General features: G+C 46.3%; 1 protein-coding gene across 4 annotated transcripts in view; it reads left to right on the forward strand.

The window, feature by feature from the left end:
- The window catches only part of MYO18B (myosin XVIIIB), a 345,583-nt gene that overhangs the window by 39,922 nt on the left and 279,833 nt on the right, over positions 1–25,828 (forward strand). For all 4 annotated transcript variants that reach the window (XM_075568959.1, XM_075568956.1, XM_075568957.1 and 1 more), the window contains 4 exons: positions 10,543–10,741; positions 13,000–13,142; positions 15,036–15,136; positions 22,053–22,116. In XM_075568959.1, the coding sequence (XP_075425074.1) occupies positions 10,543–10,741; positions 13,000–13,142; positions 15,036–15,136; positions 22,053–22,116 (507 nt within the window). The remainder of the gene's footprint in view (positions 1–10,542; positions 10,742–12,999; positions 13,143–15,035; positions 15,137–22,052; positions 22,117–25,828) is intronic.

Genomic DNA, 25,828 nt, shown 5'->3' on the forward strand with positions numbered 1-25,828 from the left:
GGCGTGCGCCGGAGGGTGCCGGGCGCGCGCCGAAGCAGCGGAGGAGCGCCCTCCGATCGATCCATCCTCCCGCTGCCGGGTCCGCCGGGTCCCCCGGAACCCCCTGCCGCCGTCCCCAACATCGCGGGACACCAGGGCTCCCTCGGGGAGCCCTGGACGCGCGTGCAGGAGGCGCAGGCTCCCGATGACACGTGACCGCGCGCCGAGGGGCGGCCACTAGCAAGCCGGGAAATCTCCCGGCTTGCGGAACCGGCCGCACTGCAATAAAGTGTGTCGGTAGTGTACATGTATTGTCCATGGCTTGACACATGCTTATAAAACCTACCTGATCATTATGAATTAGGCAGGGCAGGATTGGGTTTAATCTATTCGCCAAAATTTTACTGCAAATTTTTAAATCTGTATTAAGAAGTGAAATTGGCCAGTAACTTGCGCAACTCATTGGGTCTTTTCCTTCCTTACTGAAGGTATCACTTCTAAATTTGCTTTTTACATTTGCATGGGAATCTGGGAACACGATAAAAAAAACTATTGAACATATCTAAAAGATATGATGCTAAAATTACCCAATATTTTTTATAGTATAGATTTGAAAATCCATCCGGGCCTGGGGCTTTTGAGGGTTTCAGACCTTTAATAACTTCTTCTAAAGCTAAAATATTTATTTTAGCATTGAGACCCTCCGATTCTTCCGCAGGCAGCTTTGGTAGTTTGCAAGCCTGTAGATAGCCTGTAGATAGCCTGTAGATAGCCTGTAGATAGCCTGTAGATAGCCTGTAGATAGCCATCTTTTTGTTCACTGGATGTTTTGTTGAATTTGGGGTCTGATGAGTCCAGATTATAAAAATTATTCTAGAATGTGGAAAATTCCTCGGCAATTTGGAAAGGGTTATATGTGATTTCCCTGTTACCCCATCTTATCGCGGAGACTTGCGATTTAGATTTAACACTTCTTAATTTAGTAGCGAGCAGCTTATCTGCTTTATTACCCATATCATAATAGGTCTGACGAGTCCATTTTAATGCTTTCTCTGTGTCTTCCAATCTTACTTTATTTAAAGCTGCAGTTCAGTCTTTTTTTTTTAAATTTATTTTTTTACTTCAATAGCTTCATGTGGGCAATCTCTAATTACCTAAAGAACTGTATAGCTGCCGGTCAATTTGTTCTCCATGTATTGATAGGTCGAAATTTGGTGACATAATTAGTGAAGGGATCTGTTTATATTCTGCTTGTCTGTCAGTGGAAGCTCATGAATATTCATGAGAACTCCTGCACTGACATGTGCAAGAGGTAGGGCAGGGCTGACAAAGGGGTGTGCCAGGGCTTGTGGCAGGACATGAAGGGGCAGTGCCTTAGCAAATGCTTGTAAAATAGAATACAAGAAAATTGGTCTTTAAAAGTTGTTTTTTTAAAAACAGAAAATGCTAAAAGTATTTTTTCTTACTACAGAACTGATTTATTAAAAAACACACACATGCAGGATATTGACTGAACTGCAGATTTAATTCCTCTCTGGTCTAGCAAAGAAGCCTATATATCTTCCTGCATGGGAGTAATTTATGTTCCTGTTCTAGTTCAATTATTTTTGCCGTAAGTTTTCCCTGATTACATTTTTTAGCTCTTTTCCTATATGAAGCTATTGAGATAAATTGACCTCTATGGAGGCTTCATGGGCCTCCCAAAAAGCGGTCGTGCTTTCAACTGAGCCTTTATTTAACTTAAAATAATCTACCAATATATTTCCTATCTGTTCCTCGATTTTCCCGTCTGATTCAAAAGCGACTTGTTTAGGCACCACTGGAAACCCTTGGGCCTAATAAAAGGGGGTTTCAGGACCATTTCCACTGGAGCGTGGTCTGACCATGTTATAGGGCCTATATTCTTCTGGGCGACCCGATCCAAAAGATTCGCAGCTACAAATATATAATCAATTCTTGTATAAATATCGTGAGGGGAAGAGTAAAATGTTTAATCTCTTTGCTTTTTATTCTTCATGCGCCAAGCCTCCTCGCGTGTAAATTCTTTTATACGTTTCTTAAAATGTTTTGCTTTGTTAAATACATCGTTCGCTATCTTTTGTCGCGGTGATGAGGATCTGTCCAGATTAGGGTTCAAGGTCATATTAAAATCTCCTCCAAATATTATATCTCCTGAGGGGGACTCCCCAATTTCTTCTAAAATTGATTTCAGAAAATCAATTTATTGATCATTGGGAGCGTATTTATTAACTAAGGTTAGTCTAACCCCTGACAGAAGACCCCTCACCATTATAAATCTGCCCTCCTTATCCCTTTTAATTTATTCCATTTGAAATGGGACGTCATGTTTTAACAAAATGGTTACTCCTCTTTTCTTCTTGGAGAAAGAATAATAATAAGCTTAACGGGTAAGTACCCCGAAAAGTGTTAGGCGGGTCATGGTTGTTAAAATATCTGCCTGTATTCTGTAGCCACAGGGCATATGCTACTGTAGATATAAGTATGGCCAGATAGCTGAACTCATCCCCCTTTGAAAGCACAAGAAGTCCTTTTGTCTGTTCTTAACTTTATTGAGGGAGTTACAGAAATGAAAAGGTTCTTGTGGGTGTTGTTGTGTGGGTAGAGAGTGCTTCTCTATGTGAAGTGCTTCTGTATCAAGGGACGGTCACACGCATTGCTTTGCAAGTGAGTAGGTAAGAATGGATGTACTCACTCAGTAGCTTGGGTAAGAAAAGGAAGTGTGTAATGTTTGTCACACAGGAATAGGGACAGGGCTAAGCTACCTGTGGAAACAGACGGGAGTATGGAAAAGTCCATTTAGCCAGGGGGATTAAAGGGGTTGTCACAGCAACCAACTTCTAGCAGGCTGGAGAATTGGGAAGTATCTAAATGTATCCATTCCCATCTGCACTAGGAGTGATAGCTACAGGGAAAGCTACATCCAAATAAAGGGCTAGCAGGCAGAGCTGCAAAAAGGGAGGGGGGAGGGAACAGGGGGAACAGAAAGAGACAATCCTGTTCCAGGACAGCCTGCATCTTCTTACATTTTCTCAGAGCCAGTCTCCTTTTATTATTCGAGTTTAGTCCCTTTACATTTAAAGAGACTACTTTTATGGGTAGTTGATTAGTCATAGGTTACAAGTTAAGGCTCGCTCCCTACTTATCATGGAATGCGGAATGGAGTGTGGGTGTGAAGGTGTCGTTACCTGAACTTGAAGACTTACTACGGTCCACTTTAGAGGAGGGAAGGTGCATCCTCCTTGTTGATCTGTGGTGGTACTGGGGGGGGAACAACTTGGGTGGGGGGAAGAGACGTTAGAAGAGACAGGGCAGAAACAAACAACAACAACATAGAAGTAATAGACCTACTGTCCATCCCAAAACTTTTTAACTAATGGTCCTATAGAGGACCCAAATAAAGGGCAAGAAAAAACCCAGATTAGGGGGGGGGCACAAGCCTCGAGGACTTCGGGAACCCCCAACTCCGCGGATGGGCTCCTTTATATTCATACCTTCAAACTTCTTATTATCTAAGTTCCTATCCCTTTTATATAAAAACTAATTTTAGCATTTAGTACTAAAAGAAAAAACAAAAAAACACCTAAACCTCCCAAACTAGATAGTTTCACATTTCCTGGAGAAAATACATCTTATCGTTATAATAATGGGGATGCGGGTTAGGGCCATATACAAATTTCGTAAAATCAATAGAGTCACAAGAATTAAACAAGATTGCATTGTAACTATTGGAAAGTCTCCTTTCTCTTTAGTTCCTTTGTTCTCCTCCTATGTCGCACGGGACCACAGCGAGCCAGATAAAATATCAAAAACAGAGGAAAAAAGTTCGCAGCAGGCCATAAATTCTTGACCGCCGACCTCTTCCTTCATCTGATCGGATTTCAACCGTGGGGAAGGACCCTTTGCACCCTCAGGACGGATGGGCGGACTTGGAAACACCCGAACGGTCGCTTGTTCCTTCTTGTTGTGGGACTTCCGGCGATCCGTCAGACCTCGGGGAATGCTGCGATTTCGTGGTCGGCCGATCATGTAGACCAAGGGCTCTGAAGACATTCTCCGCCTCTTCCGGGTATCTTAACGAAACTCGCCTCCCGTCTTTATTAACCACCAGTCGGAATGGGAAAGCCCATCTGTAGCGGATCTCGTTGTCTCAGAGAACCCCTGTGACTGGGCGGAGGTTTCTTCGTCTTCCGATTGTAGATCTGGAGAGATCTTGGAAAATCTAAATCCTAGAATTCTCAAAGTCCAAAAATTCTTGATTCCTGTAGCATCTTAAAATGTTCTCCTTAATGGTGTAATAGTGTAACTTTACTATTACGTTCCTGGATTTCCAGGGGCCCACAAACCTTGGGCCCGGGGCTCGGTGTGCTCTATCCATATGCAGATCGCTTGTTAGGAGAGACGGGACTATTTGCGTGAATACATTTATTAAATAGAGTTACAAGTTATCTGGATCAATTTCTTCCGGGATATTTCTTATCCTGAGGTTCTGTCTTCTTTCCTGATTTTCCAAGTCGTCGACATTATCTTTCAGGCTCCTAATTTCGTCGTTAAGCCTGAATAACTCGTCTTCCATTGAACTCTGGCTCTGCAGGTATTCTTCGAGTTTATTCTCCAGCTGCGTTGTCCGTTCTGCCAGGGTAGAGAGATCTGACCTGAATTCTGCCACAGCTTTGTCCATGGCTACTTGGAAGACACCTGCATCTCTTTAAGGGCTTTTGGAGTAATTTGGGTGTTCCCCTCTGTATCTTGTTCCTGGTCCAGCTGATTAAAGTTTTCACCTTGTTGTTGAGGCTGCTGTAGTGGCTGTAGGTGCTCGTGCACGTGTGGGGGCGCCATCTTGGATTTCAGCTGCTGGGGATACCCGTTTTCGTGAAAAAACGGGACAATAGGAGAGGCTGCGGCTTCCTATCTTTCTTGGGAGGCATCCCCAAAGATTCCGCTGACGGGGGAAAGTATTATAATGATTATTGCGCGGTTTGGAGGGCTAAAACGGACACGATTGAAGCAGAGCCCACGGAGCAGGATCAGAAAGTTCCCATCCTCCTAGACGTTGCGTGCGCACCCCCCACATTTCTACATGTTTAATGGGTGGTCCAGTCGAAGTTTGATAGAAACAGTCCAAGTAGGGACCTGGTGCTCATAGAGTACAAAAGAAATATGTGAATAGTCTTATGTATATCATGGCAAAACAGGAAGTCATCCATCGAATAATATGGGAGAAGGAGCGGTTCAGTGAGTAAAGACACTGACTGGCACTGAGTGTGAAGCAAGGTAACCTGGTTCAATTCCCGGTGTCCACTCCTTGGGCAAGTCACTTTATCTCCCTGTGCCTCACGCACCAAAAACATAGATTGTAATCTCCACAGGGCAGGGACCTGTGCCTGCAAAATGTCTCTGTAAAGCGCTATGTAAAACTAGCAGCGCTATACAAGAACATGCTATTATTATTATTAATAACCATTAGCAGATGAAAATGTGGCTAGTTTTAAAGAAGATAGCGCCTATCTGGTTCCTTCTAAATAAAGAAATGCATCAGCCAGGAAAATGTGGCATCAAAGATTTCTTCTAAAACCATCTGGTTATGAACACAGCCAATATGGGAGTAATCCTGGTTATATATTTGTAGTTGGCCAAACACTCACGTGCTGTAGTTGGAGATTGGCTTGTAGATAACTCCGTCCATCAGAAGGGGAGCCTCCGGTGTGCGGGTCCGCAACGAGCAGGAGCAACGGAGTGCGGCGCGCACCAAATCAGTAGTACTGTAGAGAGAGAGGGTGACTGCCGTAAGAAAATATATATATTTATTTGGTCATGAGAAAAAACAGATGTACAAAAAGGGCCCTTCTCCGTGACTCCGTTACTGGTTGGGTCCGAAAGGAGATTATGATTTCCCCAATGGCCAAAAATGAGCCAAATTCACTGTTTCGCCAGACCTTTTTATGGCTTTACAGACCCCCAAAATCAGGCTTCTGCTGGGGAGGAGGGCGCAAATAACCGCTTTCATAGTCAGGATTAAAAGGCTTGGCGAAAAATACTTGCGAACGGGGACGAGGCATCAAATTTTTTCGCAGCTGAAAAAAAAAAGATATACTTTGCCCGGTTTACAAACTAGGGCGAACGTTTTGTACCTCTCTCTTAGAAACTTGAGAGATACATTTATTACACCCTGCATTTCTGATACTGTACAGCAGGTGGCGCCACATACCTGGTAATATTCTGTTCACTTTTGAATGACAGTGTACACACTCATGTACCCTTAGATTTGTATGAATTCACCTTTGGGTCAGTACATGCATATGATAACTCTGGGCTTTTGTCATAAATGCATAGTCGGCTTATGATTTCAGATTGTGTTATTGAGCCTCCGAGAACGATCTGGGTATTAAGTAAAACCCTAATATGTCTGTATAACTTTATTTATATAGCGCAATCCAGGTACATAGCGCTTCACAGCAGTAATACACGGGACATAATAATATAACACATAGTGGGAATGAGTGTTTTGGACCTGAAAGTAACAATAGGAAAGACGTCTGTACTCCGAAGAGCTTACAATCTAACTGGTAAGTAGGGAGAACTTACAGAGGCAGTAGGAGAGTGTTATAGCCCTAACTGCTGCATCACTGGATTTCAACATGGGTTCCATGTAGTACAGATGTGCGGAACTGTTGAAAATGCAGTGTCCATTTTTTTAAACATGTGCTGAATAAATAAACTTGCAATGAAGCCCTTTAATTTGAGATTTTTGCTAGGCACGGCCTTTTCCCCCTTAAATTCCACCTCCTGCTGATTCAGGGAGTGCGCTTTGGGGATTCTACCCCGACCAAGTTCTACTGAAGCTCTGTGAGTACAGGGCAGTCCCATACAAGCTGGGACCCCCTCTATTCACTTACACCATTAATGGACAGTTGAATGTTCTGGCCGTGTGGCTCCAGAGTGCGGAACACCTGAGTGTTTGAGGAGGAAGTTCTGTGGCTGCTGACCAGTTGGCATCCATAGGTTATCACCTACCACCTACCCCCCAGTCACCCTTTAAATCTGACGAAAGGACTCTACACAACTATTTGTTTATTTGTTTATCAGCTGTTAGGCTGGGGCCATAGTGCCTTCCCCTATGCGGAGGCGTGCGCGGCCGTGACGTCACCTGCTTGAAGTGGGTACGTTTTTTCGACCATGGTACGCGCGCCTTCTGTGGGCATGTCTAGGGGCGTGCCAGCGACGTCACGGAGCTGGTTGGCCCTTATTGGGCAAACCGCTCACGTGACCAGCCTGTCGCGCCAAGAAATCAGTTTGAACTGATTTCTTGCGCAACGCGTGCCCCCTCCTGCTTCTGCGCACCTGTGCCCGCACTCCGCATGGACGCGGCAGTCTGTTTCGCTCAGCGCACGGTCTGCCGTGCCATGGCCCCAGCCTAATGCTGCATTGGATCGAAGACGCTTTATTTGTCGCTGATCCTCTGTAATCGCTGAAGCGCCGATATTAGACTTGTGTCTTGTCTCCGATTTGAAATGGAATCGTTCAGAAAGGTTTTCTTTTTCTCACACTGTGTATTAGGAATCTTTTTTTCCATCACAAGTTAAACAAGAGTGTGCAAGCACCGAGTAACCACTAGCAATTCTTCTCAGAGGTTAGAACAAGTTGGTACAGAATGGTATGTTTTATTAATCGAAAAAATGGAAGGCGGTGGGGTGGGGGGGGGGGGGGGGTTTGGAAGGCACATACCCGTGGATTATTCTAGGGAGTTTTCATCTTCGCGGCCTACACTACTGATGCATCTTTACCGGGAAACAACTTTCTTTGAGCGGAGGTTTATTTTCAATGTTTACTCGCACACGTATGTTCAGGTCACTAGGCGGTAAGCAGGTAAGGCTGAGATTATAGTCGGTGCGACAGCGCGTGCGATTTCGCACGCTACGCGAACAAAGTGCAGCAGCCGTATCGGGCCGGCCATAGTGCGCGCGGGCGCGATGCAGAGAGACTGCGCGGCAGAATTTTCAAACGACAAATAATTTAGTTTTTTTTTGGCGCGACGGTCGCATCCCGTGATGGTTCAGCCAATGAGGGCGAACCAGCCTGGTGACGCGTCCGCCACGCCTCCCCATCGTCTCCCCATCGTCTCCCCATCTCCTCCCCAATCGTTCCATCTCGATGCACCCATCGCTTGGGCGACAGGCGCACGTGACGCCATGCGCTCCATCGCGCGCGCCTATTATTATCTTAGCCTAAGGCTGCGCTTATTGTGGTGTCGCCGGCGACAGCGACACAACGACAACGGTGACGTCGGGCTGTGGTTGCTGGAAAAATCAAATTGACTTGACTTACAGCGATCGCGACCAAGCTGTCGCTCCGTCGTATTTGTTTTGAATTTTTGGGAAAAAATCATGGGGAAATGTAGTTATTGCTTTTCTTTGGGGGTGGGGGACGTCCTTAATAGTGCTTGCCTATGGGCGGCACATACCCTAGGGACGGGCCTGCGTATGTTTATTTTGGATGGTATGGTTTCATCCAGTTTTAAGGCCTAATGCACATTTTTGCAGTAACTGACCCCCCACTCTTGACCGCACCTTAAAATCCCAAAGGCCCAACCTTTTTGGAATCTGGCCACAGATGTGTTTAGGTAGTAACCCTCTCCATCTCTATGACCTCCCTTGTTTTGGATTTCATTAGAACTAGTGTAGGGGTATGGACTGATTTCCACCATCTTGCAATTGCGGACTTGGTTGCAACCACTGTGTGATTAGTTTGGTGGTATTTCTATGGGTCTCTAGGAGTATTCCAACTAGCAATGCAAACCAGTCCTTTGGGATCGGCATATCCACCAACTGTGAGATAAATCGGAGAATGTTCTCCCACATTGGCACGCTCTTGGGGTAAAGCTACCATGTGTGAAGCATTAAGGGTTTGTGATTTCAGAATTCACAGTTATGTCTGGGTGCTATTCCATCAACCATTCACTCTTTTACATTTTATAAATGTATTAGCCTGTTTCTCTTTCACATTGGGGGAATCCTGAATTCCAGTTGCCTAGAAGGCTCGTTATAGTAGATGCACCCCTGGGTGTGCTTGAAAACCGTTAACACCACGTGAGTGGAACTAAACAGCCTGGTTTCCATCCGATCCACACTTCGGCAGTACTTTTGATGTGGTAGACAAAATATACCCATTAACACTGTGTGTCTACTCTAAAGACAAAGAATATAAGAGAATATATGTGATTTGCCTACATTCGGTGTCCTTTCGAGAGTATCTGGGGATTTGAATGCAATATACCACTGAACTGCATTTCTATTAGTACTGCAATTGTCTCCAGTCCCGATAATATCAGTCTCACCATTGGGGATTTTTAACCATTAAGTTTCACTGTCTATATCTTTCTGGGCACCTAGAAGATTTTTTGACTAAAATGTTATTATTTTAACTGTAAATTACCCTTCTCAGTTGGATGCATCACTGAGCCTAAGTTATCATTCGTATGGCTTAGATATTGTATCTTTCACACAGATATATAATACTTGTTTTTGGTTGAGTACAATAATACGGGTGTCTATGCTACTGTATTCCATCAACCGTTCACTCATTTACATTTTATAAATAGTATTGTACTGTATTTGTCTGTTTCTCTTTCACATTGGGGGAATCCCGAATTCCAGTTGCCTAGAAGGCTCATTATAGTAGATGCACCCATGGGTGTGCTTGGAAACCGTTAACACCACGTGAGTGGAGCTAAACAGCCTGGTTCCCATCCAATGTTTGGTGCTATACAGATCTGCACTATTTGTTCTCTCTCTTTATATATCCCCGGGGACTACATGCCCTATACATCACTTGCCTGGTTACACATATGTTCAGCCTCGCACATTTGGAATGGATGGTAGTGGCACTCATTTTAAGCACATTGGATGCATATCCATCAGTAGATATCACACTATCCCACCGGTATATTGGTTCTCTTACCTGTGCTGGGTGACCTACAGCCATACCCAAATTCATGTATAACAATGAATGTGCAAACTCCTGTAAATAGCTAGATCACTACCAGATATTTACTGGTTATTCCTATAGGTGGTGTAGCCGCGGGCCCCTTGTAGCCCTTTTGTTAGAGCTGTAGACATTTGAAAGTATATATTGTAGGGTTTGCAGGTTGATAGATATTCTCAGTGTCATCAAAAAAAGCAACCATAACATACACCTATGTTTTAGGGATTAAAACGTTGCAGTCATCAGGCCTGAGTTAAAAGGCATATTCATTCACAGCAGTAGCCTGCAAAGATTCATACATAGTAACAGGTAAAATAATTGGTAAAAGAATAAGTTGTCAATTGTTTTAAATCTCCTTTAGAATAATAGGGTTGGGAGCAGTTGAAGGTTGGACTTTCTGTTCTCGTGGTATAGTTACTGCACCAAAGAAAGAAAGTTCCAACTCTCTAACACTGAGCCTTCAAAAAGCATTATGCATGGGGGACACTATTGCCAGTTGTGTGGATGTCAGCGTTATGTAGAGATTATCAAAGGCAACACTGACTTGCATGGCCTTTCACTTAGGTGTTCAAAGGAAAGAAAGACAGCATGCCACCTCACATCTGCTCAGTGGCACAGAGAGCCTACTGGAACATGCTTACCAAGCGCCAAGATCAAACCATCTTGCCCTTGGGGAGAAGCAGCTCTGGGAAATCGACTTGCTGTCAGAGTGCGATTGAGTACCTGGTGGGCACGGCCGGAAGTGTGGATAGCAGAGTAACAGGTAATATTAGAAATGTATTCTTACATTGCTCTGAATGCAGACGTTTGGGGCCGGCTCTTATCACCGTCGCAACTGCAGATATTACACCACATCATGCTTATACGAGGGCTACTGGGGCGTGAACACGTGTCCAAATGTGAAGATCGCGGCACGGATATGTAAAGTCCTTAGTGAAGCAGCCACAAGGCGGGGAAATCATTCATATAACATTACACCAGTAATCAATATGAGATGTAATGATTCAAGCTTTGAAGACAGGTCACAAAATGTTTGCTTCCAATCACTGGAATAGATGGATCGTTGGCAGCTCCTCACTAGGTTACATAGAGGCCTACATTTGCTTCTTTACTTTTCACTAATAATATTTGAACGGTCTGGTCTTCTAACACTCGACCACATGATCACGTGGTCACTGGCAGAGCCCCCCATTCCCCCCCCAAACCCCCCCACTCCCCCCCAGTCCCCCCCCCCAAAATCCCCACTCCTCGCCCAACTTCCTCCCCACTCCTCCCCCCACTCCTCCCCCACAGTCCTCCCCCTCCACGCCCCCCCCCCCACTCCTCCGCACTCACCCCTCCCACCCCCCCACTCCCCCAGGACATGGACAGCAGTGGAGGGTACTCTGCGGAGCGGTGAACGGACCCTCCCCCAAGTAAGCGAGATTTCTTGCGTGGCGCACCTCGAACGTCACTGGGCCCGTAGAGTGCCGACCCTTATAACGTGCAGGGTACAGATGTAGCAAGACTTGCCCTCTTTGGTGCCGCGGACGCTGGCGGTCACACAACGGCGGTGGTCACGGCACGGAAGGATTAACGGTGCGGGGGGGTCCTAGCATGGACCCTCCGACGCACGAGCGCGGCAGACACCGCCCCCAGCGCGGCAGACTTTTGCTTGTTCGCCCGCGACACTGGGGGCTCGCAAAGGGTTAAGACGACATATTAAGCTCGTTTCCGGTTACAGTGGCATTGGCTGTTTTGCCGGCATTTGCATCGAGAAGCATATTGACCGAGTTTTTTGCGCCACTTTTGATAAGGTGGATTTTATTGACAAATATATTTAGTTTGAGCTTTAACGATTGAAACCCTTGGAGTGTTATAATCTTAGGTCACATAAATATTAACATTTCAGTGAAGAATCAATGTCTTTTCTGTAATACCTGAAATGGTACTGTGCGGTAGTTGGACTTAATTTATTAATTATAATAGAACGATGCAGTCACTACATTAACCTGTTATTGTCGCAGCAGACATTATAACCCCCTTAATGGGAAATGACGCACAGAATAATGCGTTCTCGCCTTTCCCGTTGTTTTCACCGGCCCTGCTGTTACATATTGCGCTAGCTGGGGTAATGACGTTTGCTGAATCTGTATATCAATATCGAACTGTTGTTGTGGCCACATTTCCCTGTTAAAACGAGACAAATCTCTCCAATTCATTGCTCCAGAATAAAATCAGTCCACACAATGGATGTCAATGGAATAGAGACCTCATTTATCTCCATACAAGGAGTTTTCGAATGTTGCCTTTGTTTAAGCTGTCATCACAAATACAACAACCAGCATCACTTTAGTGCGGAGACTTTTTGTCGCAAGTGCCCAAAAGTGACCCTGCAGTATGTGCTCCATAAATAGCGTCAAAGCAAAGTATCGCTCTGGGACATTTGGTAGCGGCCGTTTTGCCGCGACCAAGTAGCTACTGGCGATAAGCCGCCTCTCACCTCGCCGCAGAGCCATCTCGCTGCAGAGGTAACCCTCTAACGTTAACCCTTAGTCTAAAAAAACCCATACCCTTAAAAACCCCTTCACCATAAAATCCTTACCGCGATCCCTTTACCCTAAAAAACCCTCAAGCCTAAAACCATACCCCGGCCCCCTTACTCTAAAAACCCTTCAAGCCTAAAAACCATACCCCGGTCCCCTTACCCTAAAAATCAAACCCCGGTCCCCTTACCCTAAAAACCATACCCCGGTCCACTTACCCTACAAACTTCTTAACCTAAAAATCCCTCATGCCTAAAAACCATACCCTGGTCCCCTTACCCTAAAAAACTTACCCTGGTCCCCTGCCCTAAAAAACCCTTACCCTAATGCTAATTACATACCTTGGGGCCAAAAAGGTAGCGGTGAATTGTCTCGCTAAACTGCGGCGACTAAAAGCCTGCGGCAAAACGGCCATGTCCACTCGTCCCATTCCGTAGAGAATTGCATCCCTTTCCTCTCCTTCAGTTTTACTAAAACTCCCCGCTGTGTTTTGTAGACCAGAAGATTCATGCGATGTTTACGATCCTGAAAGCCTTCGGCTGCGTGTCTACGAGCGAGTCCAGCAATTCCACCCGCTTCTCAATGGTTATGTCCTTGGACTTCAATGCTGCTGGTCGTATAACTGCAGGGCACCTACAGGTACTGATTCAACCCCAGAGGTGGCTGCACTAATGCAACCGAAGTAAAACCTAAAGGCACGGTTACATTACTGTTACTGTTATGTTATTAATATTTATGGGTATTAACATCAGGCTACAAACACTTCCATAAATCTATAAAAGCATTGGGATAAATATACAATATTGGATATATTGGTGAATCACATCAGGTGAGAATAAGGTTTTGTGTTCCCATGTGTTGGTCTGTTAGCAATGTGATATAATAAAGTAAGGTAAGAGGAAAAGCTGACACCGTGGTCCTTCAATGTAAAAAGTGTAGTAGCAAAATGACATTTAAAACATCATTTGTAAGCTTCCTTCTAAAATATTCTTAAACAATAATCCTAATAAATGTGCCAGAAAGGCTTAGGGAGGCAAGTCGTCCTTGTGATTTTGAAAGCTCTCCTTGTGACTTTGGGCAAGCTCTCCTTGTGACCTTGGACAAGCTCTCCTTGTGACCCTGGGAAAGCTCCCCTTGCGGCCTTGGGCAAGCTCTCCTTGTGACCTTGGACAAGTTCTCCTTGTGACCTTGGACAAGCTCTCCTTGTGACCTTGGGAAAGCTCTCCTTGTGTTCTTGGGAAAGCTTCCCTTGTGTCCTTGGAAAGCTCCCCTTGTGTCCTTGGACAAGCTCTCCTTGTGACCTTGGGAAAGCTCTCCTTGTGACCTTGGGAAAGCTCTCCTTGTGTCCTTGGAAAGCTCTCCTTGTGACCTTGGGAAAGCTCTCCTTGTGTCCTTGGAAAGCTCTCCTTGTGACCTTGGGAAAGTTCTCCTTGGGACCTTGAACAAGCTCTCCTTGTGACCCTGGGAAAGTCACTATCTCCTTGTACCTCATGCGCAAAAATTAGATTGTATGTTCTAAAGGGCAGCGACTATATAAAAAAAACCTTTTTATATTACTGATGAAAAAGTTACACATTAAAAGAGGTTCCTTGTCGCACATTTGTCTCTCATCCTAACATATAAAATGTATGGGATAGAGCGATGGCCGCAATCTGACCAGACAGATCTGAAGAGACATCAGTGACGTTGCGATCACGTGATCTTTCGCGAGGAGCGATCACGTGATCTCTCGCGAGGAGCGATCACAAGATCAAAAAGTGTCGGAGCGGCTGTGGCACTCTGGTACCACAACCTCCCCCAGCACTCAAATGGTTACTCCTGACCATGGGCGGATTGCCCTATCGGGCGAACGGGGTTGCCCCGGTGCAGTGGGGTCGGTGCTGTGGCTCCCCTGCTCCCTGCCCGTCTGCAATACTCTCCCTCCTCCTGTCGGCACCGGGATCCAACTTTCGCCTGACTGGTGGAGGGAGCTGGAGGACTGAGCTGCAGAGTCCACGGAGCGCCGCAGGACCGCCCCTCCCCCCCAGGGTGTGCGCGTGTGAGAGGGGGTGTCTCACCTTCACTGGAGCGGTCCTCCTCCTGCAGCAATGCGTTGTCATGGTGAGTCGACGCCGCCACGTCACATGACAATGCATTTCCATGAGAACGTGACCGCACATGATGACACGTTGCCATGAAAACTTGTGATGTCACATGCCGCCATGGCGTTGCGGCATTTCAATGTATTGTCCGGGACGGCAGGTATGTTCAATCCGCTCCTGACCCTGAAATGGGGATTTTACTGCTTGGTTGGACGTTGTCTCTCTGTCTCTCTCTGTCTCTCTCTGTCTCTCTCTGTCTCTCTGTCTCTCTGTCTCTCTGTCTCTCTGTCTCTCTGTCTCTCTGTCTCTCTTCACCCCCCTCCCCCGCGAGGGTACATGTTGGCGTGGCTCGCCATCTGCAGCGAAAATAACTAGTTGCATGGAAAAATGTCATGAAAACGAAATAAAGCGTTACAAAATGTTTTTCCTTTACTTTCTCCCTTTTTTTAAGACCATGCTTTTGGAAAGAATCCGTGTGGCTCAACAACCAGAAGGCGAGAGTAATTTCAACGTGTTTTCGCAAATGTTGACCGGAGCGGATTTGAGTCTCAGGTAAACAAGACTCCGCGGTGCTAACCGTCCCCCGCGCTTTCTAGTGGTTGCGTTTTGCTTTTGCTGGTTGATACCTGCGCAGTATTTGTTGGGCGCTTGGCGAGGGAGAATATGTGCAAACCGCTTGTTTCTGTTTTTTAATCAAAGCTATATATCAAAAGCAAGGGCTAAAAATGCAGTCAATACTCACATTTAAAAAAAATCTAATTTCCTCAAGTCATTTATTTTCTTCACTTTCAACAATTTATTAGTTTTATGCAGTTTTGCACCGGTAGAGAGACTTAGATAAACAGCCCGCTATGGACCAGATCCACAAAATCTCCATTAAGTGACTTAACGTGGCGTAAACTTGATGGACATGTGTCTATTTTTCAACCTCATCTACTATGTACAGTAACTATGTCACTAGGTCACCTAACTTAAAGCAGCAATACGAGTGTAACCCTGCCTCCCCCCTCCCCTCTTCCCCCAGACTCTACGGTGGTGTCTAGGGTGCATGAGGGCAGATTACATGCGGTGTGGTGCGTACCTGTGAGGAACAGGAGGGCCTGAGCTTCCCGCGATGTTGTGGGGGAGCCAGGACCGGGCTTGTGGGGTGGTAGCCTCCATGATCTCTTAGTGGTGCAGCGCCTCCATCTTCTATACTCCCAGGAATATGGGACAGGACCGGTATAGAAGAACCCCTTGGGTCCCAGGGTTGTACTCTCCAAGTCACACACAGTCTTTACGGATGAAGAATAGTCTCTTTATTTGACAAAGCAACAATATTCCAACGATAAGGGCGTCCAACAGCCGCAACACAATAGCCAGGACGGGTTATACACCGCTCGCCTTCGCCCAGATAATTCCTCCTCTCCTTCCCTCCAAGTCACTCTTCCGGCAGGATGGTCTGGGCTAGGGTTTCAATACCCCGTGGCCCACCCCCGAGGTTAGCCTCGCGGTGGGTCTTGGATTCTCCCCCATCACCCCTGGCAATGGGGTGAGGGCATTGGTCCACCAAGTCTATAACTCTATCAGCTCTACTAAAGGACGCTGATTCTTTCCGCTCTGCTTTCTCCTGCACTCTGCGCAGGGGAAACTGTAGGCCCCTCCAGATCCTCGGACCGATCCGCAGGATTTCTTGACTCATGGCCTCTTAGCGGCACTGCATACTCCCGGCATAACTAACCGGCAACTCCAGACTCTGACTAATCTCGAACGAAAAAACTACTACTCACCGGAGTTGGCTGCTAAATATAGAGCTAGCCCCGCCCCTCGTGATGTCAACAGGACCTCCCCTCGTGCTCACGCCTGCAGCAGAGTCCAGGCCTGCGCCTATCATTCAGGATAGGGCTATTAAGGGGGAAAACCCAGGATGATTGCTGGTGCCTGATCTTAACAGGACTTACCACAGCAGAAGGAAGATAGGTATAGCCTGTGCTGTTTACAGGGGGCTACACGAGTTTCACTTTTTTTATTACCGTTTTGAAGCAGGGGGTCTTCACAGCTGAACGGTGTTCATTTCAGCTTTGCTTCCAGACATACTTACCTCCGTAGCGATGTCGGTATCTCAGCAGTCAGAGAAACTGTGTGCCTAACATAATGGTGGCGTTTAAATGTCACGAGTCACGTGGGCCAATAGGAAGCTGCGTCGTCATCCGGTGCGGATTCCTATTGGCCCGCGTGGCCGGGACATTTAAACTGAGAGATACCGGCACCCTCTACGGAGGTAAGTGTCTCTAGAAGCAGGGGGCCCCCGGAGCTGAAATTAACACCGGAGACCCCCTGCTTCAATCCTGTAATAAAATAGCACGTTTGGCCTAACCGTGTGCTTTCAAAGGACAATAATGTTAACTCATGTTTTCTCCCGCAAAAAGCATAGTGTTAACTTTAACGTTAGTGAGAAAGACATGGAAATAATATGCAAATTAGGTGTTACCATAACAGGGCATATTCACAAAACCGCATCAAGGTTAACGTGGGGACTTGACGTTATAGTTGTCATACCTAAACTTGGCGCTACTCACATCTAGGCCTAATAAGGGGATTTTATAGGGTCTGGATGTATTAAGACCGTTGCTCCGTTTTTGACCCGTGTGTTAACTTGCTGCTTGGGGAGTATCAGAAGGAGGAATTAGGAGAGTAATGAGGTGCATATTTTAATAAAATATATCAAGCTGTGCGTCTCTGTGCATCATTTTGTCTCAGTACCATCCGCCAGTATTAAGGTGGCGTTTAACATTCTGGCTTCACGCCATCGGCGCCAGATGAAAGAAATGGTTTTTGACACAACTGTTCAGCGTAAAATGATGCTCTCCATCAAAATGACACTTTCTCATCTCCAAACCCCATGGGGGCCGTTAACAAAGTTACAATATCGTTTTTTGGAGCATGATCGGTATTAAACGCCATTCAAGTCAATGGCAGTTAATGTCCACACCCGTTGTCGGAGTTCATGAATCTCCCCATGTAGCACCTACACAAAAAGGAAGCGCAAAAAAAAGGAAAAGCCATCAGTCAAAATTGAAAAACTTTATAATATGACACGAAATGCATAGAGGTGACGTCATCACGCAGTGGGGAGCGGACGTGACGACGGAAGCCCAACTAGCTGCGGATACTCACCAGTCCTGCACAGGTGTGTTCCCTTCCACACGTAAGCAGCAACAGCATGTTACACCCTGAACTTTCCCATCTCTAGTTCTGTGGGAATATGACTTGGGGGAACCTCCACTAGTGCTCTGACTGTGTGGGTTAATAGATCTATTAGGATCCATTTATTTTATATTCATCATGTGTGTCTGTATGTGATTTGTAGTATGGAATTTTGAGTCAATTTATAAAGTTTTTCAATTTTTGACTGATGGTTTTTCCTTTTTTGCGCTTCCTTTTTGTGTATGTTTTCCGGTTTGGCCCCGCGGATCACGGGAGAGTGGGAGCAGCAGACGGATACCGTAGCTTTCTGGATACAGAGGGATTTGTTGGGACTGCGCATGCTTTTTCTTTTTATCGCCCCATGTAGTACCTTGGCCTTTGTCCTGTAGAGTGCCCGAGTGCCGTTTCGGTGCTATCGGACACCCCTATTGAATACAAAGAGGCTTCCTGTGCAATGGCACCGGTTGTGTTGTTGATTACAGAATAAACTCTTCTCTAATTGCGTGCTGGTACTCAATGCCTCTGGGCTGGGATCTCATGGTGTCATCGAGTCCAGTTGCCAACCCAATGCTATTCAAGTTTCGTCTTGGTTCTGGAAATCAGCTATTGGAACCACTGAAGAGAAGCTCTGTATGGTCTTGGACAGGGTTGCGTAAACTGGGGGGTGCGGTTGTTGTAGAGGCCCCCGCTCTCGTCCCCAAGGCATTTAAATGAAATGCCCGGGGCACCGTGCGACCCCACAGCGTCATTTGACCCCCCGTCACCATGGCAACGCGGCGGCAAATGATGCCGTGGGGTCACAAGACCCAGCAGTGTCATTTGACACCGGCAAACAGGTAAGGGGGGGGGGGGCGCAAGCAGGCAGGGGGTGCAGCACCAGAAGTTTGGGCACCCCTGTTCTAGTACATTTGGTCGCGACTCTTTTGCCGTGACCAAATCTCTGCCGCCAAGGTAAGTCCCCAACTTTACGCCTTACCCTAAAAAACTATTCTAACGCTACGCCCTACCCATAAAACTCTAACCCCTTCACCAAAAAAACCCTCACCTTAATCCCCTCCCCTAAAAACGTTAACCCTTTACCCTAAGACCCCTTACCCATAACCCTTACTCCAATCCCCTACCCTAAAACCTTAACCCCTTACCGTAAACCTCTTATCCTAATTCCTTACCCTAATAACCTATCCTCCTTACCCTAAAATCCCCATCCTTAACCCCCTACCCTGACCGCTAAATTAACCCTTAAACCAACTTACCTTGGCTGAGCGTCAAGCGGCGGAGTGGCTGCGGCAGGGCCGGACGCCAGTGGAGACTTGGTCACGGCAAGAGGGCAACGGTCCAAATGTCCCATTCCTCTGGCTCTGTATCACTGCACAGTGCTACTTATCTTATTTGCTAGAAGGGACAATGTTTTCTTGCCAGATACAGGCATACCCCGCATTAACATACGCAATGGGACCGGAGCATGTATGTAAAGCGAAAATGTACTTAAAGTGAAGCACTGCCTTTTATCCCCACTTATCGATGCATGTACTGTACTGCAATCGTCATATACGTGCATAACTGATGTAAATAACGCATTTGTAACAGGCTCTATAGTCTCCCCGCTTGCGCACAGCTTCGGTACAGGTAGGGAGCTGGTATTGCTGTTCAGGACGTGCTGACAGGCGCATGCGTGAGCTGACGTTTGCCTATTGGGCGATATGTCCTTACTCGCGAGTGTACTTAAAGTGAGTGTCCTTAAAGTGGGGTATGCCTGTATACTGTAGGAAACAAATGTTCCCAATGTCTGCTGCAAACATCAAGTTCTCCAGCAGGGGGAGTAAAACTTCTATAAAATGCAGCTGCTCAGCAGGGGTAAGTTGCTAGAAACACACAGAATGTTCTGTACTGTGCAGTTGTGCGGATAAACATTTTGCTTTCATTTAATTTACATTTTTAGGTGTTTAGACCTCTTAACCCCTTAAATGCCCACTGACATAGCTACCACCTCATGAACTCTGGCACGCCAGGGGACCCCATGACATACAGACCCGGTGACCGCCATGACGGAGGATTATCACTGCCGGGGGGTCCGATCTGAACACATGGAACCTCCCCCCCCCTGCAGTACGACCGCGCGAACCCTATCTCCGAAGCCGCGGCTCTAAGCTTTTTCAGCCGTGGCTTCGGACGCAGTAAGTCTCACTACACCTGTAATAGTTACGTCCTGGGCTTGTTGCCCGTTGTCTAGGGCAGGGGTGTGCAAACTGGGGGGCGCAAGATTATTCGGGGTGGGGGGGGGACACACGGCGGTTGCAGAGGCCCCGCGCTCTTCCCCCAAGGCATTTAAATGAATGCCGGGGGATCGCGTGACGCCTCTGCAACGTGCCTTACCTTGACTTCGGCCACTGTGTCAAATGACACCGCGGTGTCACGAGATGTCATTTGACGCCGAGGACAAGGTAAGGAGGGGGGGAGAGCAGGTAGGGGGGCGCAGCGGGGAAACTTTGTGCTCCCTGGTCCAGGGGAGAAGAAAATCTGCCCAGACGAGGAATGAAACAGGAGACCCCACAACTTCGATTTCATGTCTTTAACGACGTCCCGAGGTGCGATCGCATAATGTGACACCCTGGTGCCACTGCCCCTTTGGCACTTAAAAGGTTAAAGCAGCAGTCCCCATAATTTTGGGGGTGCTTCCTTTCAGCAAGCATCCAGACCCATATTTACGAAGCGGTCTTCTGCTATGACACCTTCTGCCCAAGTACCTGAATGGGCTGCACGATGTCTTCCAGCAGTGGCAGGGGGCTTACGGTAGAAGGCTGCTTACTAAATATGTCCCTTGCTGCTTTCTCCATTGCTTCCTGTATTGTCTTTGTGCATCTTTTTTCCTTTACTTCTTTCTTTTTTTTTCTATTATGAGGGAATTTCTGTTTAATTTTATTTATTTTTTTGGTCCGGAAACAAAAGGTGTTAGTTGTCACCTATTATGGGAAAGGCACGAATGCATCGTTATGCACGAATTAACAGCTGTCCATGCCAGCCACACTGTACCTATTAGACCCCAAACACATCTTGCCAACTGTAGCTGTATATAAAATTTATAAATCAAAAATGAAGAATACCGTTCTGTGGCCAACGAAATGCTTTTATTTGTGCAAGCTTTCCAGATACACTGATCTCTTCTTCCGGCGGTGTTACAATGGATAAAGCAAGAAATGCTATATATATCTATATATATATATATATTCTCTTAGCCATCAGTTATTGGCTTCATGTTATATTGACATTGCCTCTAAAGGATTTGATGCATGGTTCAGGCAATGGGAGTTTTACAGCCTGGGAATAGCCTGATTGATGTCCTGTGTCAAGGCGACGTCTAATGGGAACCAAGAGTGGACAGATGAATAAATATGTAAACAGAGCCTCCTTGTCCTTTACAATGACATTGTATGGTTGATCTAGTACTGTATGTACTATCAAAGCAGCAGGCATGTAAATAGGATGTCAGGCTGTATGACTATGATGACACGTCATCCATCATTGGTGGGACCTCACTTGTACTACTGTGTCCATGTCTGTCTCCAAATGGATAGATTAGAGGTGGTCCAGGAAAGATTAGCAAAGAGAATGCAGTGTATACATTTCATGCTTCAGAAGTAAATACCATGTGAGTAAGAGACCTCATTCTGTGCATTATACGGTCAAGGATCACAAATGCATAAACAGGGCGCACAACGGAAGTGTATTTCAGAGGAAAAGAAACTCCAGGAAATGGGGGCCATGCATTTTGGTAAAAAGTTCTCTTTTTCTTGTAGTGGTTACATCATTGTTACATCATTTACAATAAGACACACAGTTAAAGTGAATGTAGATCCCAATATGCAGTGACCCATCAATGGGAGTGACATTCGTCAACCGTGCAAACATTGCGCCATCTAATATACCTGCTGTTGAAAAGGCAAATTTAGTAAGCAGCGCTACTGCACGACACCTTCCAGCATGGACGATGAATGGTCTGTGTCTTCCGGCATGGAAGGAGTCTTATGGAGTAACACTGCTTAGTAAATATGGCCCACTAGGGCCATTCATGTGAAAAGCGTCTAGTAAATTTTGCTGTTTATGTTCAGCCAGCAGGCGCAGATTGCTGCTTTAACAGTAATGGACTTAGCTTCTTCTTTGGCGGTATTGCACCTATAAAAATGTTGAGTATAACCGTGTTTTTAGAGCTTGATTCTGTACATAAGTCCAACATGTTTGTACTCCAAGGCACGGTGTAATTGTAATCTGTCTTCACTCTATCCAGGTCCGAGCTGCACTTGCACCAGATGGCTGACAACCACTCCTTTGGGATCGCGCCATGTGTGAAGGTAGGAAGGGGCCACTTCATTCTGCACATTGCTGTTTCCCCCTCTGTCCCACTCTTGGGCATGTCTGAAACGTGACAGGAGAGATCACTCGTAGCCTAGTTAAGGCAGCAGTGCAACAGCAAGAAGAGAAGCTTTCTATAGCAATCAGGCTCCCGGGGATTTCTCCTTGGTGCTTAAAATGCTATGGCAGATACTTCTTCCTCATTCTATAGATACATCCATAAAACACAATGTAGCATCCAGCACGCCCCAAATAACCAATACTAAATTATTCCTCAGCATTTATAGTGTAACTTGGTATTGAACACCTACAGTGTATTTGCAGATGGAACCAGCAAATCATTTGTTTTTTCTTGTTTTTTATTTGCTGTGTTAACCCTTTCAACAAAAAAAACAACCCAGAAGGTTAGATAATAATTGAGAACTAATACGTGCTGATGGCTGGGAATGTGAAATTGTACCTGTTAATTGTTGAGCAGACGCATGTAATAGGCTGTTAGTGTAATTGTATGATGACGGACAACTCCACTGCCTGGAGCGGCTCAAGGATTTTCTTCTCGACTCCGCCAGTCACTCACAATTATTTTATCCCAACATCATTTCACATGACAAACTGCTAAGTAGCCGGAGCTGCTCATGAAATACCTGTCAGGGCGAGATGTTGCTTTGAATCCAGCGGTTTATAGCCGGTGCAGCCTTAATTTGACATGCCACATTCATTTTTTTTTTTTCCCGGCTGTCAACTTTTTAGAATACTATACATTTAAATCTCCTCCAGTAAAGGGGCAATGGTACTGTAGATTTGAATCTTGGCCAGCAGGAGAGACATGGGGGAAGTACAGATGTAGCAGACATTATCTGTGCTCGCGTTGATGCTACCGAGATACTTATTGCAAGACATACTGCGGCTCCTTTGAAAACAATGCTAACTTGTGTCATCTCTTTAATGCAGTCTCTGTGTTATTTCTTGTATTAACTAGCATTAAAGGTGCTGGTAACATTCATAAACACACGTGTTCATATAGGTCAGTGGTTCCCAACCCAACGTGAGAGCTTACAGAGGGAATGAGGGACATTGATGAAGCAAAAAGCTAAAGTGGCTGCTCATTGTGGGATGGAGTACACCATTAAGATTTGAGGGTGGGAATGTTAGGGGGGGTGTTACATAGCGTGGAAATCGGTGTAAGCCGTGCAGCTGGTCCCTATGGCATTGGAGGGGGTGATTTGGATGTTAGAGGCAAGGCGAGTAGGCTTTCTTGAAAAGGTGAGTTTTTGAGTAGATTTTAAATGTCTGAATGCTGGGGGAGAGTCTGATGGTGCCTGGTAGGGAATTCCAGAGAGAGAGAGAGATGGGGCAGCACGGGAGAAGTCTTGTAGGCGGGAGTGAGAGGAGGTACTGTAATAAAGCAGGAGGAAAGGCAGATGTCCGGACAGAACGAAGGGGATGTTTAGGTATGGATTTGGGGATGAGGGCTGAGATGTAAGGTGGGGAAACGTCGTTGAGACCTTTGTAAGTCAGAGCTGCGGTTTAACATTTGATTGTAGAGGATATGGGAAGCCAGTGTTGGGGTTTGCATAGTGAAGCTGCAGATGTGGAGCAGTGAGTGAGGTAGATGAATCTGGCAGCAGCGTTTTGGATGGATTGGAGTTGGGAGAGGCGGATAATGGGAATGCCAACTAGGAGAAGGTTGCAGTTGTCCAGGCGGGACAAGATAAGTGAGTGAATTAGGATTTTAGTGGCATCATGGGTGAGAAAAGGGCGTCTCTTATCGATATTTCGGAGTTGGAGACGACAGGACTTTGTGAGAGACTGAAAATGAGGAATGGAGGAGAAATGAGTCAAGGATGACCCCTAGACAATGGGCTTGAGGTGTTGATGAGATTGTGGTGTTATTGACAGTGAGTTTGGGTGTTGGGGTGGCAGTGGAAGGAGGAAAGAGTATTAGTTCTGGTTTAGACATGTTAAGTTGCAGGTAATGGTGGGACATCCGGAGGAGTTTGCGGAGACACAGTTCTTGACACTGGACAGGAGAGAGGGGAAGGCCAGGGGATTAGAGGTAAATTTGGGTGTCATCGACATAGAGATAATAATGAAAGCTAGAAGATTGTATTCGTTCACCAAGAGAGGAGGTACTGCACCGACACACTTTATTCGAGCAAATACCCGGTATGTACCTGGCAGATACCTGGAATGCGCCGCTCCTCACCTCTGACAAGCCCCGTTGCATTTGCCTTCCCAGCCTGGGTTCATGCCTGGCTGATGGGCGGCTGATCTGTTAAATGAGGATGATTAGGATTTAATAGGCTGCAATGCTTCGCGTGTCTACCAGATGGCATAAATTCATGAATTGTAATGCAGTGTATATATATATACTGTGCAGTATTGCAGCCAGCGGGAATAAAATGCTTCAATCCCTGCCTGAAAAATAACTCAATGTACTCGGGCAGAAAACAGTCACAAACCTCAATACACCCGGGTATACCCGAATTCGTGGGACTAGCCAAGCTCGAATAAAGTGTGTCGCCAGTGTATAGAGTGAGAAGAGCACAGGGCCAAGGACAGAGTCTTGTGGGACCCCAACAGAGAGAGGGAGGGAATCGGAGTAGACACCAGAGAACAAGTGGTTGGATAGGACGTGAAACATGAGAAGGCTGTGTTACAGAGTCCAACAGAGTGAAGAGTGTTCAGGAGAAGGGAGTGATCAACAGTGTTGAAGGCAACAGAGAGATCCAGGAGAATAAGTAAGGAGAAGGGACCCTTAGACTTAGCTGTGAGTTGGTCATTAGCCACATTTGTTAGTGCTGTCTCGGTGGAGTGTATAGGATGGAAACCAGATTGCAAAGAGTCACGTAGGGAGTTGGAGGAGAGAAAGTGCGTCAGTTGGTTGTATACAAGTAGCTTGGAGGGAAAGGGAAGACGAGAGGGTGGTAGTTAGAGGGGGAGGCTGGGTCAAGTGAGGGTTTCTTTAGAATGGGCGTGATGAGTGCATGTTTAAAAGAAGATGGGAATGTGCTGAAGGTGGGAGAGAGGTGAGGTAAAACTGTGTTAGGGTGGGGCTTAGTATGCCAGAGAGGGAGCTGAGAAGATGTGAAGGAATATGACCAAGGTTGTAGGATGAGATGATGAAAGGAGCGTTGAGACCTCATCCTCTGTAACAGGGGGAAATGAGCTTAGTGTGGATTTAGTTGTGCGAGGGGAGGTAGGTATTGCGTGTGGAGATTGACATGAAGAGATGTCATATCTGATTGACTAATTGACTGTGACATACTGTAGGTGGCGAGGCCTCAGGCCATGAAGGTAGATGGGTGTGCAGGTGTAGTTGGGTGGGGAAGGGAGTGAAAGGTGGCAAATGGGCGTTGAGGGTTGGAGGACAGAGTTTGTATGAGTGAAGAAAAAGAAAAGTAGGTTTGCTTAGTAAGGGAAAGGGCAGTGTTATAGGACGAGAGCAGCGGAGGGTTTCCCATTAGGCCCGTTAGGTCCGGGCCTAGGGTCGCAAAAATGTCCACCCCCATATATTTGTGTCGCGCTCTCGGACCTGATGGGAAGTCACTTAACTATTACAGCTGCCGCCCTCCTTCTCTTTCTGAACCACAGTGTGAAATTACGCAGCGGACGTCACCAACATGGCGTCTTGTCATGGCAACGTGACGTCGCAGCGTCAAATCATGTCACGTTACCATGTCTTCGTGCCATCCGCGTCGTCATTTGACT

Source organism: Ascaphus truei, chromosome 13 (assembly GCF_040206685.1).
Source record: "Ascaphus truei isolate aAscTru1 chromosome 13, aAscTru1.hap1, whole genome shotgun sequence".
Taxonomy (NCBI): Eukaryota; Metazoa; Chordata; class Amphibia; order Anura; family Ascaphidae; genus Ascaphus; species Ascaphus truei.